Genomic DNA, 19,781 nt, shown 5'->3' on the forward strand with positions numbered 1-19,781 from the left:
TAAATTCATGGCCACTACGTGCCCTTTTTCCGCTACCATCTTCGGCGCTCCCTTAAGAAGAAGAAGAAGAAGAATAAGTTTGTTTATTCATGAAACAGGTATTACATAAATAATACAGAAGGAGGTCCCAGAGCTCAAGGCTGTATCGGGACCTCCCCCCTTGATTTTGTGCTGCAAAAACAAGACCTCTACGTTTTGCCTGATACATGTACTTAGGCAGCGTATTATCAAAGCTGGTTAAAGTGTTAGAAGAAATGCAGGTCACATGTCATAGACCTCATGCAACTAATTGTCTCTAAGGGCGGCATTAGAATCGGGGGTTTTTGTTATGCAAGTCTTAAGCCTAACTGAATCGTTGCAACGAAGCAACTACATTATTCCACTAGCTCGGAGGATATGCTGCAGTTGCATCGTGCCTAGCGGCTGAGTGTTTCTTTAAGCTCTTTAAAGCATGGAAAGAAATGTTTATATACATTTGATGGTTGGTTTGCGGGGTTTAACGTCCCGAAGTAACTCAGGCTATGAGAGACGCCGTAGTGGAGGGCTCCAGAAATTTCGACCACCTGGGGTTCTTTAACGTGCGCTGACATCGCACAGCACACGGGCGTCTTGCTTTTCGCCTCCATCGAAAAGCGGCCGCCGAGGCCGGGATTCGATCCCGCGTCCTTGGGAACAGTAGTCGAGCGCCGTAATATATATACATTTGAACTGATAGTATAAGCCAAGGTGCAAAAATCATCTGTTGTCTTCCTGGTTCTTCTGGGGCGCTTTTGTTAATGATTTCCTTTCACTACCAAGAAGGTGGGTGAGGTAAGTATCAAGGAAGAAAGTGCTGCATGACGCAGCAGGGGTTATAGCTCCAGTGTGCGGAGCCCCTTGCAGATACTGATGCGTGTACTTTGCTGGTTAACAGCAGATTTGTGCTCCATTTCCCACCTGATCATTAACGCAGTCATATAACCTACCCGATGATGTCGTACCATAATGTGCTGCCATCGTATTGAGGATAATCGGAATTAAATTTGGCGGCCTTGAAATGAGCGTACCGAAAGGAAAAGAGTGTTAATTCTTTATACGGAGGTCATTTACACGCTGTGCGCAAGAATCGGTGAATTGGAGAACGAAAGAAATTCAGGTGCTGTTTTCAGCCTCGCTACCGTAGCACGGGGCTAATTTGCACTAGTACCGTACACGTGGGTTTGAAGTTTACAACTCATAGTTGACAATTCTTCATGGACTACTGTGCCGGAGCACCTGCGTTCGGACCCGACCGTCGGGGGCTGCATTTCTTTGGAGGCGAAAGGAAGAAGCGTCAATGTGCTGCGCGGTGCCAGCGCACGTTGAAGATGCCCAGGTGGTCGAAATTGGTAAGTCGTCCACTACAGCTAGTCTGTCCCTCTTTCCACTTTACTCCTGCCTTCACCCCTCCCCTTTCGGCGCGCTTCAGGTGCCCACAGAGCAAATTTTACAGATACTGCGCCTTTCCTTTCATATGGACAAATTATTATTGCCTGGGAACAAATTATTATTACTAACACCACAAAATTGTGGACACCCACACTTTAGGTCAAGGTCATTTGAAGGGCAAATTTAGTGTCGCACGAAGATTTGCTATACCAAGCGTAGTGAAGGCTTCGCTTTCATTGAAAATTGGTTTACAAGATAAGAGAGGCTCATTATCTGTCAAGGTCACTTGAAGGTAAAACCCGTACATACCCGACGGCTCGAATTCCCTGGCGTAGTGAAGCTTTCGCCTCAAAGGAAATGCACAGGCCTGCTACTATCTCTGCAGCTGAGCCACCTCCGCTGCCTCGTGTGGACAGAGAAGATAAAGACACAGATATATGTCATAGTGATCGCTGATATCGGTACATACTACTACTGCTTTATGTCCAGACCAGTGAATGTTTGTTATAAACATGCCAATTAAAGGCGATGACGTGCGAGTTACTCACAGGAGGTTTTATAACGTTCTTACATCCAAACGGCTCAATTAGCTACTCTAGTTCCTTTTTTGCTGGAGTGTCGGAAAGCATGTTACAGCCACCACCCAGAACAACACTGCGCTCATTTTTATCTGCCAAAACCGAGAAGAGACTCGAGAAAACTGAAAAAAAAAAAGCTTTTACAGTTCCCATCTGAAGGATGATAAACGACTGCTATGAGTTGCCTATTGATTAGCAAAGACAGAACTTCGAAGTCTTTGTGAAATTATGCAAAATCAATCAGTATGTCATCAGAAATATACTTGTCGAGTATTAAGAAAACGCCTTCTCCATGACCGAAAGTACGATTTAGGAAATAATTGTACATTGGCATGCTTATTATATCAGCACTTTCTGTATACGAAGTCTCCGTTAGCATAATAATATCAAACATGAAGTGAAACTGACTGAAAAGTACCTCAAGCTGGGCACACTTAATTTTTGCTGACCGGGTGTTCAGGTGAAATAATTTGAAGGATTCCTTATATTCTGCTTGGCCAATATCTTTAAAATCAGATGGAAAGATATAACCCGCGCCATGCATGACAAAAAAGAACAGGGGCTACACGACAGTTGCTCTGGCACACACAAAAACTACATGACATCATCCAAGTCCTTTTCGTTATAAATAATTATAAATTGGTTTATAGCCAGTGCCATGGGCAGTATCTATAACACGTTTTCTGTGGACAGATGAACGAACACCTCGTACCAAACCACGTCGTAAGGGAATGAAGGGAAGAGGGAGTTAAAGTGGAGAGATGAAAGGGGGGCGTAGTGCACGGCTGCGGCATGATTTCTACCCCCTGGGGGTCTTTAACGTGCACTGACATTGCACAGCACCCAGACAACTCTACACTTCACGTCGCGGTGGTGCTGTGGTTAAGATGCTCAACTATGCCGGCGTACGCGCGTTAGAACGCCACCGCCGGCGGTTGCGTTTCGATGGAGGCGAAACGATGTGGCGTCCGTACGCTGTGCGATGTCAGTGTACGTAATGTTGAATTCTAACGGCAGATCCGGAGCAGGTTTCTCTGCTCTGTCCTGAGAAATTCTATTCTAATGGCAGAACGGGAGCGCGAGTTGTCTCTTAATAATAATAATAATAATAATTGGTTCAAAGGAAGGAAAAGGCACAGTATCTGCCACACTTGTTTTTGTGGACACCTGGACCGCGCCATAAGGGAAGAGAGGATGGGGAGGAGGACTGACACCCGGAAGTGCCGTGCCCCAGAGTCACACATAACTCATCAGCCCATCATCATCCATTCAACACCTCCGGCAAGGTCCCCCCAGGGCCAAGTGGGGTCTGGGAGAGCTTTTTGTTCGAGGTAAGGGCCCTACCCGGACATGGGGGCCGCCGCGCGACGACCCCACAGAGGTGAGTGGCATGACGGTCTGGAGTGCCATCGGGCCAACGAGGCGGACCTTCATGACAACGCAACGAGTGTTACTAAGGGCGACCATTCCCTGTGATAAGATCATGGCGACACAGAGTGTTCCATCCTTCACCGAGAAAATCACAGACGGCCCGCACCAAATCTTCGAAAACCTCCGCTCGCCAAGAATGCGACGTTCCCGCAGCAGGCAGAACTCTGTAGAAACGAGCGGCTCACTGTTAACTTAATGCCAGATGCCAACTTTCAAGCCCCTTTGTAACATCTCAAAACTCAGGTTGATTGGCTGCACACAGATGCCTGCCATTCTTGGCAGTTGAGCATTGTGACCAGCTGTGAACGTATTTCTACATATGACGCATTGCACTTGCTGCAGCGCGCATACCTCTTATTTTCACTAGCAGATTGAACTACGTGAAGGTAATTTTGGGCAGAAGGCTAGCAGCAAGGGACACAATTACGTGATAAGGTTAGAGGAAAAAAAAATTGACGATTACTTTACTTCCTAAAGCCGCGTTCAGACTACGTGCGCAACGCACGTATCGTTCGTAAGGATCGTAAGCGTAAGCGCAAAAAACGTAACGTGTCTGTTCAGACTGCTGTCGTATTGAGCGTAAAATGCGCAACGTACGCAGCAAGCGTGGGCGTAAATGTCGGAGGACCCGCGACTTTTACGACTATTACAGATACGTCTGTTACGCGCGACCAATGCGCACAGCCGTTTCGGTTTTCCCTTTCCGGTCACGGGGCTTCCGGTCCTTTCAGATTTCGCGCGCAAACCACTAGTAGGCGACATCATCCAACGCTCCTACTCTGCTGCAGTGTCTCGGCTCGCCGGTGTTATTGGTGTTTTGTCGGTGATTGTGTCTGTGTCGGTGATTGTGTCTGTCCGCAGCTTGATCATGTGCAGTGCGGAATCTTCGCTGTGGAATTATCAGCCTCTCATAAAAAAAGTTCGGCAGAGGCCGGCTCTCTACTGTCTCTACTACGAGTAGCTGAAATCGCACAGAGAGAAGTGCAAAACGATGCCTGGCTGCAAAGAGAGAAAGGGGAGCCGTAGTGGAGGGCTACGGAGTAATTTCGACCACCTGGGGATCTTTAACGTGCGCTGACATCGCACAGCACACGGACGCCTCTTCGTTTCGCCCCCATCGAAGCGCAGCCGCCGAGGTCGGGTTCGAACCCGGCCTCGGCGGCGGCGTTTCGATGGAGGCGTGAAAATTCACTTGAGCTCTGACGTGTTCCTTTCATAATTGGTTCACAGGAATGGAAAGGCGCCATATCTGTCACACTTTTTTTTGTGGCCACCTGAATTGCGCCGTAAGGGAAGGAAGGAAGGAAGGTGGGAGTGAAAAAACGAGCTCAGAAGCGCGCCTTTCATAATTGGTAAGGATGGAAAGGCGCCGTAAAGGAAGGAAGGAAGGTGGAAGTGAAAGTTCACTTCAGCTCTGAAGCGTGCCTTTCATAATTGGTTCACAGGAATGGAAAAGTGCGGGCAGAATCTGTCACACTTGTTTCTGTGGACGCCTGAATCGCACCGTAAGGGAAGGAAGGAATGTGGGAGTGAAAGTGGAGCTGGTTACGAGCGACAACGCCGACGGCGACGACGACGCGAAACTCAGGATCGGGCGACAAAGCGGCTACGCTCTAAACAATATGACAGCTATTGCGCTTTCATTCCTGTCAACCAATTATTCTAAACAATATGACAGCTACTGCGCTTTCGTTCCTGTCAACCAATTATTATTATTATTATTATTATTATTATTATTATTATTATTATTATTATTATTATTATTATTATTATTATTATTATTATTATTATTGTAGTAATCCCGATCGCCATCAGCTCGCGCGCCAACCCGAAGAGGTAGACGAAGTGGAGCCGGAGCCTTGTTGGCACTGCACTGTTGGCAAGCTGTTAGTTCGAACGCTACCCCCGTCGCTTTGGTTTGCGGACGTTGCATACGGTCTTGGTGCTCCATAAACACCCGATCGCCATCAGCTCGCGCGCCAACCCGAAGAGGTAGACGAAGTGGAGCCGGAGCCTTGCTGGCACTGCACTGTTGGCAAGCTGTTAGTTCGAACGCTACCCCCGTAGCTTTTGATCGAGATTACTACATTATTATTATTATTATTATTATTATTATTATTATTATTATTATTATTATTATTATTGTTATTATTATTATTATTATTATTATTATTATTATTATTATTATTATTATTATTGTGTGTAAACATGTCTGTGCATTTTCATTTTTTTGTGCTGCAGCACGAAGACCACATGGTTGTTCCTGCGCACATTAAATAAAGATTGATTATTATTATTATTATTATTATTATTATTATTATTATTATTATTATTATTATTATTATTATTATTATTATTATTATTATTATTATTATTATTATTATTATTTATTACTTTCTTCTTATTATTATTCCCATTCATTTGTTCGAGCTTTCATCGCAGGAGCCAATCATCATGCTCCGCAGCGCTTACCGCCACAGAGCCGCCTAAGTGTGTTTTGAAGCATTGTTGGCAGTTCCACAGTCATGATGACCTCCTTGCGATATCAACAACAAAATGGTTTAGCACTTTTTGCTTGAGCATTCTCTGTTTTGCCATGAAAGGTTGCCTCCACATTTCTGGAGCTTCCAAACATGGCTCATTTACGTTGTAGGAACTTCCTACTTGCCTTCATATCGGATTCTTCTAAGGTTTTGATTCAACGCAGAGGCCTGTTATGGTTTTCGCAAATCATTCACTTAATAGGCTTTAATCGTATGCACGCGATGACTATTGAGAACCCCCAGTCCCCCCCTTCCTTCCCGTTTCCGAAAATACCTCGCTGCAATTGTTGCGACTGAAGGAAGAAGGAAAAGAAAGAAATTGCACAGGCCTGCTACTGGCTCTGTAGCTGAGCCACATCCGCTGCCTCGTGCGGACAGAAGAGAGAAAGTAGAGAAGAAAGAAAAAGAAGAGGGAGAGAAAGGTGCGCGCCGCAACAGCCGTTGTCCACCACCTAAGCGGTGGCGGGTGCAATGACGGCCAACAACAGATAAAAATTTGGTGGCAGGCTAGCCCCCACCGCAAGCGGCAGTGACCGACCAGTCCCAGCCCCGTAGGTCCAGGAGAAACCACCAACCCTACCTCGATCCAATCACGATGACTTTGTCTCCGGTTCTCCAAGGTCACTGGGGCATGGCAGTAATCCTGAATGTCGCCCGTTTGACGAACGGCAGTGACATCATTCTAATGCTCAGCATTTACTACGTGAGTACCTCTAATTCTCACTCCTATAGCTAGCCCGTAAACTTTGACAACCGATAATCCTAGCAAGTGCGGATGCAGATACCTGTAGCAGCTGTGGTCGAACCTTGACTAATGTTGAATTCCAATGGCAGATTAGGAGCAGGTTTTTCTGCTCTGGCCAGAGCAATTCTATTCCAATTGCAGAACGGGAGCACGAGTTGTCTGTTCAAATGGCAGATCGGGATCTCGCGTCGATCCCGGATCGCTCCTTGGAGCGACGATATTTGCTCTGCTGAAATCGGCAGGTTTGGCCGGAAGCCAGCGTGACGTTGTACCGCTTCCGTTTCATGTCACGACCGGCTGCGGCAGCTCCGCTTCACTACGTCGCGGTGCTTCGCAAAGCGATGGTGCGTCTCGCCGTGCGGCGCTAATTCTGGAGGAAAGGCGCAGTAGTGCGCGTTTGGATGGTACGCCATCGCTCCTATCACGTGCGTGGCGTTTCTTGGCGCGCGTTTTAGACAAGTTGAGACTTCAGGTTTTTGCCTTTCACGCATAAGATCCTGGGATGATCAGGTTGATGATGATGATGATCTGGTCACGTCTAGCGCCGCCTCAAGAGCTTTTCTTACACTAAGTGCTTTCGCGGGAGCGAACGCGTTCTAAATGCCAATATGTAGGAAGGGATCGCAGCGGGAGTGAGGCGCTCCGGCCGAGCGCTCGCGATCTGCCATTGGAATTTAACATAACTCTGAGGCTGGTTACGAGTTTGTAATAAGGCTTACTACCGCGTTGATGAAATTCAGCGAATGGTTTGGTTTGGTTTGGTTTGTGGGGTTTAACGTCCCAAAGCGACTCAGGCTATGAGAGACGCCGTAGTGGAGTACTCCGGAAATTTAGACCACCTGGGGTTCTTTAACGTGCACTGACATCGCACAGCACACGGGCGCCTTGCTTTTCGCCTCCATCGAAAAGCAGCGAATAGGCTGGGTGGTTTGGGCGGATCTCTTTAAGGCCGGCTTCGCGCTCGATTGTTCTTGGCATGTGGAAACGCTGCACTTTATGGTGCCTTCATTACAATTCGTTTTGCAATATTGTGACGATTATCTATGTTTACATTTCTTTTGAGTGTTAACCTATATTGCAAGTGTAAGTTAATGAATTCAGTATACGGCCTTCATCCTGACACTGTATTGGCAGCTAGAGGGATAGTAAAGCATTTATGATTTTGATTTTCTTCTGCGACAAAAATTATTGCTTTGTGCATTGTTATTTATGTTCAACTGTTTTAAGTTACTTGTGTCACAGATGAAGGAAATAAGCTAACAGTCGGCGAGGCCAAGGAAAGCATTGGGGATTGTACTTTAGTTTTTTTTTTAATTTTTACTTCGGTAATCACATAAATTAGTAATGTTATCTGTTTAGGGGAAGGATAATTAAACACAAACTAGAAGGAAAAACAACGTGCCGATGGTGGGAACCGAACCCACGACCTCCGAATATCGCATCCGGTGCTCTTCGAACTGAGCTACCTCGGCCGCTGTTCCACCGGTTACTTTCTTGGGTATTAATGTTAATACGAACCTGCAGAGTGTTCACCAGCGCCACCCTCAACCATAGCGGTGGACGTAGAACGTCCTGTGTTACCGCCAGCGTCACGTAGAACGTGATCAAGAGCGAGGGCGAAAGCTGTGCTAGAACCCTCTTATGCTACCTACGGCCTCAAGACTGCCAGAACTGAGACCCCCGTAAACTACACACATATAAATGAAGGGGAAATGGGGGCGCTCGTTCTAATACATGAAGGAAAGAAGGCAACAGTCGGCGATTCCAAGGAAAGCATGGGGATTGTACTTTAGTTTTTTTTTTAATTTTTACTTCGGTAATCACATAAATTAGTAATGTTATTTGTTTAGGGGAAAGATAATTTAACACAAACTAGAAGGAAAAACAACGTGCCGATGGTGGGAACCGAACCCACCACCTCCGAATATCGCATCCGGTGCTCTTCGAACTGAGCTACCTCGGCCGCTGTTCAACCTGCTACTTTCTTGGGTATTAATGATGCCTGTATACGAACCTTGAGAGTGTTCACCAGCGCCACCCTCTTGAGGGCGGCGGACATGCTGACATGAATTGCCTGTGTAATTCTAATAATGAATAAGCTTCTGAATAAGCCAATGATGTAGAACATTGCAACTTATTTGTTTTGTTTTTGTATGCAATTATTTTGACTAAGGTGACTGATGCAGTTCAGTCGAGCATTGTTCTCGTTGGCGTGTTGTATAGCAGTGACTCTGTAGGTCTTCCTATGTTTATTTCAGTACGCCGCACAAATTATTTCACGGGTTAGCTGCTCCTTGGTCCAGAGCGATGCGACCAAGACAGGCTAGCTGTGCACAGCTAATAATGATGTCAAGCTAATGATGTTCGAAGAGCCCATTGTGTAACCGCATTTTTTAACGTTTTTTGTTATTGCGAAAACACTCATGGGCTCACTACCACAAGCCTGGAATGTTGTCCCATGTTTCTTTTTAGTGCCGTTGCTCCGGTACAGCCGAACTTTTGTATCGGCCGATATGGTCCAAAACCTATGCCCAACATAATTCGCTCACGGCGACCACAATGGGGATCTCCAAATTTGGCCAGGGCCGCCTCAAATTTGGTCCACCCACCCCCCGACATTTCACCTCGGCTGACTTGGGCAAAAATCTGTGTCTAATTTAATACGACTATGTCGAACAAGATCATGACCGCTAAATTTGTCCAGGCCCATGCTAAAATTTGGACTCACCCCAGAAAATTGACCTTGGCCGATTTCGGACCAAAATGAACGTACGACCTAATTCGACTACGGCGAACACAATGGAACCTATCCCCGAAATTTTATTTTGACCTATTTGCATCAAAATCGATCAGTCCATAATTGCATGGCCATTCTTGACACGATGGTTACTTATAAAGTTGGCTATGACCATTTTCAAAATTTGGCTCAGGCCACCTTCGAAATTTCACCAACGATTATTATTGCGAAAGCAATACTACTCGGTTTCGAGCCTTCAGCGTAGCGCGGCGGTAGCCACGTCTTACCCACGTGACGCCGTGACGTCACACGCCACGTGACGCTGTGACGTCACGTGACACAAAAGCGAGAGATGGGTTTTCAACTCAAGCGGTCGGCGTGGCGCGGTCGGAGCCGCGGCTCAGTTGGTAGGAGCTGCCATCTTGGGTCTCTCGTTTCACATGGGACGGTTATGTCAGAATCAGCCTGCTAGGACCCTGGCATTCACGTTACCCCTATAGACCACTAAGGCACGTTCATACGGCTTGGTAAAAGCGAGGCTTTATATGTGGGCTGAGGAAGAAGAAAAAGAGAAGAAGAAGAACGCTCTGTCACCCGCAGCTAATGCTTTCGCTCAATATTCGGCTCAGCAGCGTTGAACCCTTGTAATTTTTTGACATTGCCCGACTAGACAGCGACCACGCAATTCGGCATATCTATATGCAACATTTCAACAATGCAATAGCAAAAAGACCGTGCTTTCGTATTATAATTAGCTTAAAAATAACCCCTACCAGTTTTTGTATTCTTTTTCCTGTAAGCTTTGGGCTTGTTCATTACTGAAGTAAGCATAAGCAAACCGTGATATGCGCCTACGGGTAGATGAACTTGAAGGCAGAAGTCGGCGCGACAACCTATTGTTTCGCGGTATCACAGACAGCGACGAAACGTGGCATGAAAGTGAGCAGAAATTCGTTGAATTATAAAAAGAACATGTTGACGCCAACATTACCAATGATGTGGTTGAGCGTGGTCATCGTCTCGGTGGTCGTTATGAAGTATGTCGTTGCAGGCCTCTGATTGTCAAATTCCGAACATTTAAGCTCAAAGAAATGTTGTTAACACAACGTTCAAAGCTAAAAAACAGTGATGTGTCCGTTTCAGAGGATTTTTCGCTTTCCACTCTTCACACTCGAAAGAAATTGGTTGATTTCGCAAAGGGTTTATCGGGGACGTCGAAGTAATTCCAGCTTCGACATGATAAAATAGTAATGAATGGCACTACTTACACCTGTAACAAGTACACCGATATAATCCAAGCGATAGGCAGCAGAGATCAGCTAGACACAGGAGACATGCATGGGGATCCGACTAACAGTGCATGTTGCGGACCGGCTTCTAACACTCGTGCGCGTACTAAACAACCTAATCCATCATCATCTAGTCAAACGCAGGGCACAAGAACCTAACAGCTAGCGAGGGGATGTGGCATTCATCTGGCATCTAAGGTTGTTCCAGTAATATATTTCAATGCACGAAGCGTTACAAATAAACGACATCAACTTAACTCAGTTGTTTCTTCTACACAGGCCGATATAATAATTTTTAACAGAAACCTGGCTGAATGCGAAAATCCACCGTAGTGAAAGTTTCGATGTTGTAAAAAAAGTTTAATATATATCGACACGACAGAGGAAGCAGGCTTGGTGGTGGAACACTGATTGCTATATCAAAATGAAACCCCTCTTTCTGTATAGACGCGAGTTTTAGTTAGGAAACCTTATGGGTTGGTGTCACTCTCAAAAGTAGCAGAATAATACTAGGCGTCTGTTATCGGCCTCCAAACACCGGAGCAGCGTTTATCGACGAATTGCATGATGCTCTCAGCATCATAGTGGTGTGCCATCCTGCTTTGCCTATATTCTTCTTAGGGGACTTTAACTTTCCTAACATTTCCGGGGATGGGCCTTATCCTATCATTTCTCCGTTCTCGGCTCAGAGTCAGAGTTTTATTCACCTGTGCTCATGCTTTCATTTCACCCAGCTTGTCAAACAGCCAACCAGGTGCACGTCACAGTCCGCTAATACTCTATATCTAATACTGACGACTGCACCCAGAATCGTCTTCTATCACTCATTTGCCGGGCATAAGCGACCACGATTTGCTTCACTTTGATCTAAAGATTCCGTTTCCGCGCTTGCCTGTAAAACCCAAGCAGATTCGGGACTACAGCAGAGCTGATTTTCAAGCTATTAATGCAAATATTTGTCAGTACTGTGACACATATTTGCAATATTTTGAACTGCATTCTGTACAGAAAAACTGGGACTTGTTTGCGGCCAAGGTTTCTGAGCTTTGCAACATGTTTATTCAACTCAGGCGTATTAGGAGCGATGCTAGAGCCCCATGGCACCCTCCCGTATTTCTAACAAAATAAAAAAGCGAACTATTCGTCTCGCTAAAACTCGAAACACACCTGAACGGTGGGAGGCCTATTTCTTAGTTTCGAAAGAGTGCGCCGACGCGATCTTGAATGCCAAGAAACACTTCTTTAACACCAGATTGCCAAATATGCTAATAAAGAATCTAAGGAAGTTCTGGTTCATTGTAAACTTGAAAGATGATAGCATAATTGCGCTGCCTAATGATTCTGGAGAGCCAATTTCAGCTGCTGAATCCCCCTCTGTTCTGAATATCGTATTCTCGCATTTATTTTCGTCTATATAGCTGTAGAATGCGTTCCGGATGAATTTTCAGATTTCGAGTGTTTTCCAATGTTACCAGTGGCCATTGATCCTGGGGGCATCGCGAGAATAATTGATTCCTTGAAAATATCATCAGCTTATGGGCCTGATAACATAAATTCATAATTTCTAAAGCAGACAATTATGTGGTCATCTATATTTTTGGCAAAAATATTTCAGCAATCGCTTGAATGCGGTGCACTACCACACCAGTGGAAGACCGGCAAGGTGGTTCCGTTGTACAAATCAGGCAACATACATTCACCTCTAAGCTACAGACCCATTTTATTAACTAGCATTCCGTGCAAAATGTTGGAGCACGTGCTGTAGTCGCATATCTTTAACTTCTTAGATGATAACTCCTTTTTCACAAGCACTCAACATTGCTTCAGAATTTCATATTACTGCTAAACGCAGTTATTGTTTTCGCGCATCGTGTGCATGCTATTCTCGATAAACACTCTGACATTGACGTCGTTTTTCTTTATTTTCCCAAAGCATTTGACAAGTTTAACCATACGTTAATAATGTATAAGCTGTCTCTTTTAAATTTAGATCCTAAACTTCTTACTTGGATTGAGTGCTTTCTTTCTAGCCGCTGCCAATACGTAACACTTGACGGCTATAACTCAAACCTAACAAAAGAAACGTATGGTGTTTCTCAGGGTTCTGTCTTGGGTCCGTTGCTCTTCCTGATATTCGTTATCATCATCATCATCATCATCATCATCATCATCATCATCATCATCATCAGCCCGATTATACCCACTGCAGGGCGAAGGCCTCTCCCATATTTCTCCACTTAACCCGGTTCTGTGCTAGCTGCGTCCACTTGACCCCTGCGAACTTCTTAATTTCATCCGCCCACCTAACTTTCTGCCGCCCCCTGCTACGCTTTTCTTCCCTTGGAATCCAGTATATTCGTTATCGATTCGATATTCGTTAATGACCTCCCTAATCATGTGACATCTTCGATGCATCTTTACGCGCACGACTGCGTTGTTTATCACGCAATTTCCACTGAAAATGACACGAACATTTTGTAGTCAGACAGTAACAGCATTGTTAACTGGTGCAGGACACGACAAATGAAGCTTAACGCTAACAAATGCAAAATAATGCTTGTTTCTCGTCGCGGCACGCATCCACCAAAGTACCACCTGAATAATACGGAACTGGAAGACATGTAATCGTATCGGTACTTAGGACTAATCATAACCTCAACGCTGACGTGGAAACCGCTCATTGATTCAATAATTTGCAACGCTAACCGCATGCTCGGGTATCTACGACGTAATTTCAGCGAGGCTTTTTTCACTAAACACTCTTCGTTATAAGACACTCGTGCGGTCCAAACTTGAATATGCTGCTTCCATATGGAACCCTAACCAAGCTAACTTATGTCAGTCTCTCGAACTTGTGCAGAACAATGCAGCCATATTCATTCTGTCTAACTATCATCGCACATCAATCGTAACAAGCATTAAGTCCAGTCTTTCATTACCCTGCCTGCCTCTACGTAGAAAATTTTTTCGTTTGTCTCTTTTACAAAATATAACATCATTCATGTTTATGAACGCAGTTCATTCCAGAACCCTGTTATCGCTCACCGCGAGTAGACCACAGACACAAAGTAGGGCATATTCGTTGTAACTCGTACAGATTCTCATACTCATTTTTGCCACACACATGTAACGACTGGAACCACCTCCGATTGATATCGCATGCATCAACGATTACATCCTTTACAGGAAGTCAATATCAGCTTTTCTGTTTGTCGATGCCGCAGACTAACCGGTGAAGTGCCTTTTTCTGTGTATATTTATACTTTTGGTTCGAAGTTATCACGTGTAGATCTTTGCTTATGTGTTCTGCTATGCCATAAAACGGTCTGGTATGTAGCTGGTTGTCTAGTTTACTTTTTTTTCATTGGTTGTGCACCATTTTGTATTTTGTGCGTGTTAAATAGCCTTTTCGAACTGTGCCTATTTAGATTTTTCATTCATACTCAGGTATTTGTGACTATAAGTACGTCTTTTCTTAATGCTTTTATTATTCGTGTTAAACATTGTTGTAATTTGGTCATTATTATTGATTTATCTAATGTGATCTGCATCAAGTGTTCACTGTTTTAGCAGATGTCACCGCGTATTCATTTTATTTGCAACACTGTATTCCACTCCAATCTTTAATGCTTCGGCGATTGAGGGTATGTAAAATAAATAAATAAATAAATAAATAAATAAATAAATAAATAAATAAATAAATAAATAAATAAATAAATAAATAAATAAATAAATAAATAAATAAATAAATAAATAAATAAATAAATAAATAAATACCTCGCCGGGGTGGCGCAGTGGTTACGGCGCTCGACTACTGTTCCCAAGGACGCGGGATCGAATCCCGGCCTCGGCGGCAGCTTTTCGATGGAGGCGAAAAGCAAGGCGTCCGTGTGCTGTGCGTTGTCAGTGCACGTTAAAGAACCCGAGGTGGTCGAAATTTCCGGAGTCCTCCACTACGGCGTCTCTCATAGCCTGAGTTGCTTTGGGACGTTAAACCCCACAAACCAAACCAAACCAAACCATACCAAATAAATAAATAAATAAATAAATAGATAAATAAATAAATAAATAAATAAATAAATAAATAAATAAATAAATAAATAAATAAATAAATAGATAAATAAATAAGTAAATAAGTAAATAAATATGCGTTCGATGCGAACGTTTTCTTTACTTCGAACATCGTTCTACCTCAAGCCAAAATAAATAGCTATCTGTGTCAATTGTCGCGGTAATTGCATGCGAACAAACTACAGTTGAATGTAACAAAAACCACACATATGGTGCCTAAGCCGCAGAGTAGGAAGTTTGACACGGAGATTGGAACTATATATGTAAGGGAATATATTTTATGGGTAAAAGAAAAAAATATCTGGGAGGTGGCTTCATGGCGATGTACTACGTGCTCACCATTTATGTACAGAGCTCTAAAAATATAGGTGTGCTTTATAAACTATACGGCTCTGGCTCACTCCACTCCACTGTGCCTCAAGAAAGAATTATACAGTGCACGTGTCTAGTAAAAGCTTTGCTACGGAGCAATGACATGTGAAACGAATAACAAAACCAGTCACAACATAATTATACAGGGAAGTTCCGCTTATTTTCAAACTACAGTGGCCCTTCTACATACCTGAGAATTGTTTTACTCTTTCATAAGTATAGAATGCTCCGTGCGGACAAAATAAACCGGATTAAGTTACTTCGGTTTGCCCTCAGAAATAAGCTCTCTACACCAAAAACAATATAAACAAGCCTAGATACAGTTTCAGAAATAATATAACGCATAATCCTAACGTAAGAAACCACTAAGACAAACAAACGTTTTTGTTTGAGCATGCCGAAGTAGTAAACTAAATAGAGCTTTGGTAAAATTCATGTCAACAGATTTAAAAACTATGTGAGAAAACTGCTCCTAAATGAAAATTAATATTATAATCACCCAACAAGTTCATTTTTTATTTGTGTGATTCGGGCAGTGCAATCTGCATTCGAATATCATTGTGTGTTCTGTGGAACTCAGTGATGCCTTCCAAATTTGGATGCGCCACTCCCAAAATTTGGCCCACTGGACCCTCTAAATTTACCTTCGAATTTGGCTATGGCCAACTCAGGGGTGTCCGCAATATAATTTAGGTGGTAATTTCCCCAAAGTTTCGGTTACCAGACAGCGGAATTCGTCTTCGTCCGTATTTAACAAAAATTGGCGCCCAATATATCATGGGTATTACCATTTCAGTAGAGGCTTTGCAGTTTAGGTGGGCCGCCGCCGAATTTTGGCATGGTTACGAGTTCTGCATGCGTGGGAGGGGAGCGGTAGGAACTTTTGAAACGAGATGTAGGAAGGTTCTTGCGAAAATTAATCGACTTGCGAATTGTACCCCAGGGCAGAAGATCTGCTCTCCTTTGCTGAAAACGCTATGAATTCACGGCCACTCACGAAGGTGGCAAGGCCGCCATGAGCCCTTGACTATTTCATGCCTGCATCTCTAGATTCCGGGCGAGGCAGCAATTTTTATTGCTCAGGGACTCTCGAGGGTGTCGCCCTTGTGGACAAGGTGGTGTAGACCAGACGCGAGACTCGTGGACTCCGCCTCCAGACGCGAGCGGAGGGATACAACGGCCTTTCAAAGCGGCACAAGAGACACCGAGTGCCGACGACGTGGGTGCCGACAAGGTGCATCGCGTGTCAGACGCTGCTTCCACCTTCGCTAGTCAGGTCCTCGGTGGCCGGCTTGTCTACATCCCGCTCGTCGTCCGAGTGACCCTCTCCACGCTCACGTTGACGCGCTGGCATGGACACCGCCCGATCCTTGTCCGCCAGGCCGTTGCACTCGAGTGTGAGACGCATCATTAACAGCTCCGGCTCTAGGGACTTGCCCTGCGCGCAAAGAACCTTCACTCGTTAAGATGGGTTAGGGATGGCCCCACTCGTATCTATCAGTAGTTAAACGGATTATAAAAAGTTTCTTTACTAAGCCGTGAATTTACGTGAATTAGCAATCGGTATATTCCATCGCTTAATGCCGTAACGCAACTCTTTTAAGATTAGGTCCACAGCACCATGTACACTAAAGTGATGTTCACATTCTCTCCAAAAATCAACCCATGTTTGACTATTGAACCGGAATATGAAGGCGCGAACCCGATCGCAGCGGCTGATTGATTGATTTATAAGAAGGGAAAGGCGCGGTAACTGTCTCACTTGTTTCTGTGGAAACCTCAGCGCACCGTAAGGGAAGGGAGGAAGGGGGAGTGAAAGTGGAAAAAGATAAAGAGGAGATATAGTGGAGGGCTCCGGAGTAATTTCGACCACCTGGGGATCTTTAGCGTGCGCTGACATCGCACAGCAGACTGACGCCTCTTCGTTTCACCTCCATCGAAACGCAGCCGCCGAGGTCGGGTTTGAACCCGGGTACTCCGGACAGTAGTCGGGCGTCTTACCACTGCACCACCCCGGCGGGGCAATCGCAGCGGCTGCGTTTTGATGGAGGCGAAACGGAAAGGCGTCCGTGTCCTCTGCGATGTCAGTGCACGTTAAAGATCTATAGGTGGTAGAAATTATTTAAAAACCCTCCACAATGGCAGCTCATTCTCTTTCTATTCTTTCAGTTCCACTTTTCTCATTTCCCTTACGGCCCAGGTCAGGTATCCAGAGAGCAAGTGTGACAGAGAAAGCGTATTTAGTTTCCTACAAACCAATTAGCAATTAATTAGCAAGAAAAACATTGTCAGTTTAAGCTTAGTTTAACAGAGTTAAGCGAGTGTTAGCTTGGTATGACATGTTTCTGTACACTTTAGGGTTTGATCTTGGATTCTACTCGTCGAAAACGTTTCAACCATATTTTACTACACGTTTCAGCATGAAGTTAATTCTTATTCACATGTGTTAACAGCAATGGATTAGGGCCAGCAATTAAAGTAGTGCAATCGTAGTTGATATAAGCTATCCAACTGTATATGACTTAATGCTATAACATAAAGTTCAATCTTTAGTTCTCCCACCTCTACAATCTTAAAGCACAAGTCAGGTGTCCACAGAAAAGTGACAGACGCCCTATCTTTCCTATCAGCCACTTAAGGCAATTAATCACACTAATTACCAATAACCATGAGATGCAGTCAGTGCAGTCACATTATACTCAACAATTCAACGATATTCGACTTGATGCTGTAGCTTAGAATTAATATTGTATTCACAAAAAATTACCGAAATTTAAGGCCTACAATTAGTCCAGTGCAATTATATTCGACATAAGCGATCCAATGACTCGATGTAGCGTTAGAGTGACTTTTCAATTGCAATAAACCAAGTAACTGGTATTGTTTACGTTGCGTATTTAGTAAAGCGGTCAGTTATTCATGTGTTTATATACCAGCTTAGATAGTACACCAGCATGTATGTCGTATGGATAAACAGACTTAGTTTGTCCTTGAATGTTGGGCTGGAGGTCGGTGCACGGCCAGAATCAGTTATAGTCTTTTGAATGAGTAGAGGTAACTTACAAATAAGGAAACCAGATCACACCACGTCCCTCCTCCCCTACGCGCTCGTCCTGTCCACGCCACTACTTTGCGCCCTATGAAAGGGCTCACCCAGGCGACACTACGTCAAGAGGAAGGGTCGGCTAAAATGGCGAGTTGTTGCCCTAATCGGCTGGGAGCTTAGATGGGTGTCTCATTGGTGGAAAGTTTAAAGTCCCGAAGAAAATTTAAAATTTACTCGAATATTCACAAATGTTCCCTCTGAAGATCTGTTACATTAGGATACAACCGTAAACATACTTTCAACGTCCATTAAGAGTGCTGGAAAGTACTGTTTGCGGAAGAAGTGCATCACTGTCATAGTACATTAGAAAGAAAAAAAAATGGCTGCAGCTTATCGCCGTTAATGATGGTTAAGTAAGCGAAAGTTTTGTTGTTCCTGACTATGCCTCGTCGTCTAAGGCGAGGCAAATGTATCAGCTGCCTCCACAACTGTTATCTGCCGCCTTTTTCAACATTCTTCTCCTGCCTTTGAGCAAATCGACGGTCGCGTTCTTCAACGGTCTCTGCCGCTAGCTTGGCGCATATAAGCGCCCTTCCTTTTGCCAAACTCATAGCATCATCGGTCACGTCATGCGAATCTAAATTAGACTCATCCCGCCGACTACGAAATCGTCAGGACAACGTAGACGGCTCTGGTCGACTCGCTTCAGCCGTATCAGAAACCACGTTGTGACTGTAGGAAGACAACAAAAATACCCCGGCCTGCCAAATGGCTCGATACCTGAGCCACCACCACTGCTTCGTGTGTTCATGGCTGCGCTCAAAAGAACATCAGTGAGCAATCATTTCTTTAATCATCACAATAACATGCGCATTAAGCTTCTTTCGTTTCTGAAGCTCCATGCCTACCTTTAACCACAGAAAATGTTAATGAACTCGGTACAGGGAACTTCTCCAACATGTGGAAAGGGGTTTCCATTTTTCTGCCTCTTTTTTTTTTTCCTTCGCATTCGTATTGTAGCGCTGACAGTTCTTTAATACCTTAGGCGGTGAGCCCGTCGTCGGCGGCTGCTGTGCGGCGGCTGCGGCAGAGGCGGCGCTGTGAGGCCGCGAGGAGCACTCGCCGAACTCGTCTGGCGACGACAAGCCGTCGGGCGACGACGAGGTGGTGCAGTCAGTTCGCGACGGCCGGGGCGTTGGAGGCCGGCCCACGACGGGCTTGAGCTTAAGCGGGTCCACCTCCGGGTCTAGGTCGGTGGCGATCACGCACCGCTTGCCGTCGTCGAACGATACCGACCGGCACTGGCGGCCCGGGTGGGGCTTGTGCATGGCCATCGCCAACACCTGCGCAGTGCCATACATAATTCCCACCTCTTGGACGGCTTATTCTTGTTTCCGATTCGTTAACAACGCAGTCCAATGCCCACGTTCCATAGTAATAAGAAAAAATAAGATTTCTGAATGTAGGCATTTCCTGCGGGAGTTGTTCATTTAGGAGTTCTCAAAACTTCTTGTTGTATAAGTATAATTAATATTTCATCTTCCCCAAAACAATATCAGCGA

At 44.8% G+C, this 19,781-nt stretch overlaps 1 protein-coding gene across 1 annotated transcript; it reads right to left on the reverse strand.

Annotated features, from left to right (window-relative positions):
* Positions 1-16,419: 16,419 nt before the first annotated feature.
* LOC146181491 (uncharacterized) lies at positions 16,420-19,553 on the reverse strand. Its single transcript, XM_084575795.1, has 2 exons — positions 19,260-19,553; positions 16,420-16,611 (listed from the first exon to the last, which is right to left on the reverse strand). Exons 1-2 carry the CDS (start codon positions 19,551-19,553, stop codon positions 16,420-16,422), a joined length of 486 nt encoding a protein of 161 aa, XP_084431921.1.
* Positions 19,554-19,781: the final 228 nt, after the last annotated feature.

This window comes from Amblyomma maculatum, chromosome 8 (assembly GCF_055883805.1).
Source record: "Amblyomma maculatum isolate TAMU_Amacu chromosome 8, ASM5588380v1, whole genome shotgun sequence".
Taxonomy (NCBI): domain Eukaryota; kingdom Metazoa; phylum Arthropoda; class Arachnida; order Ixodida; family Ixodidae; genus Amblyomma; species Amblyomma maculatum.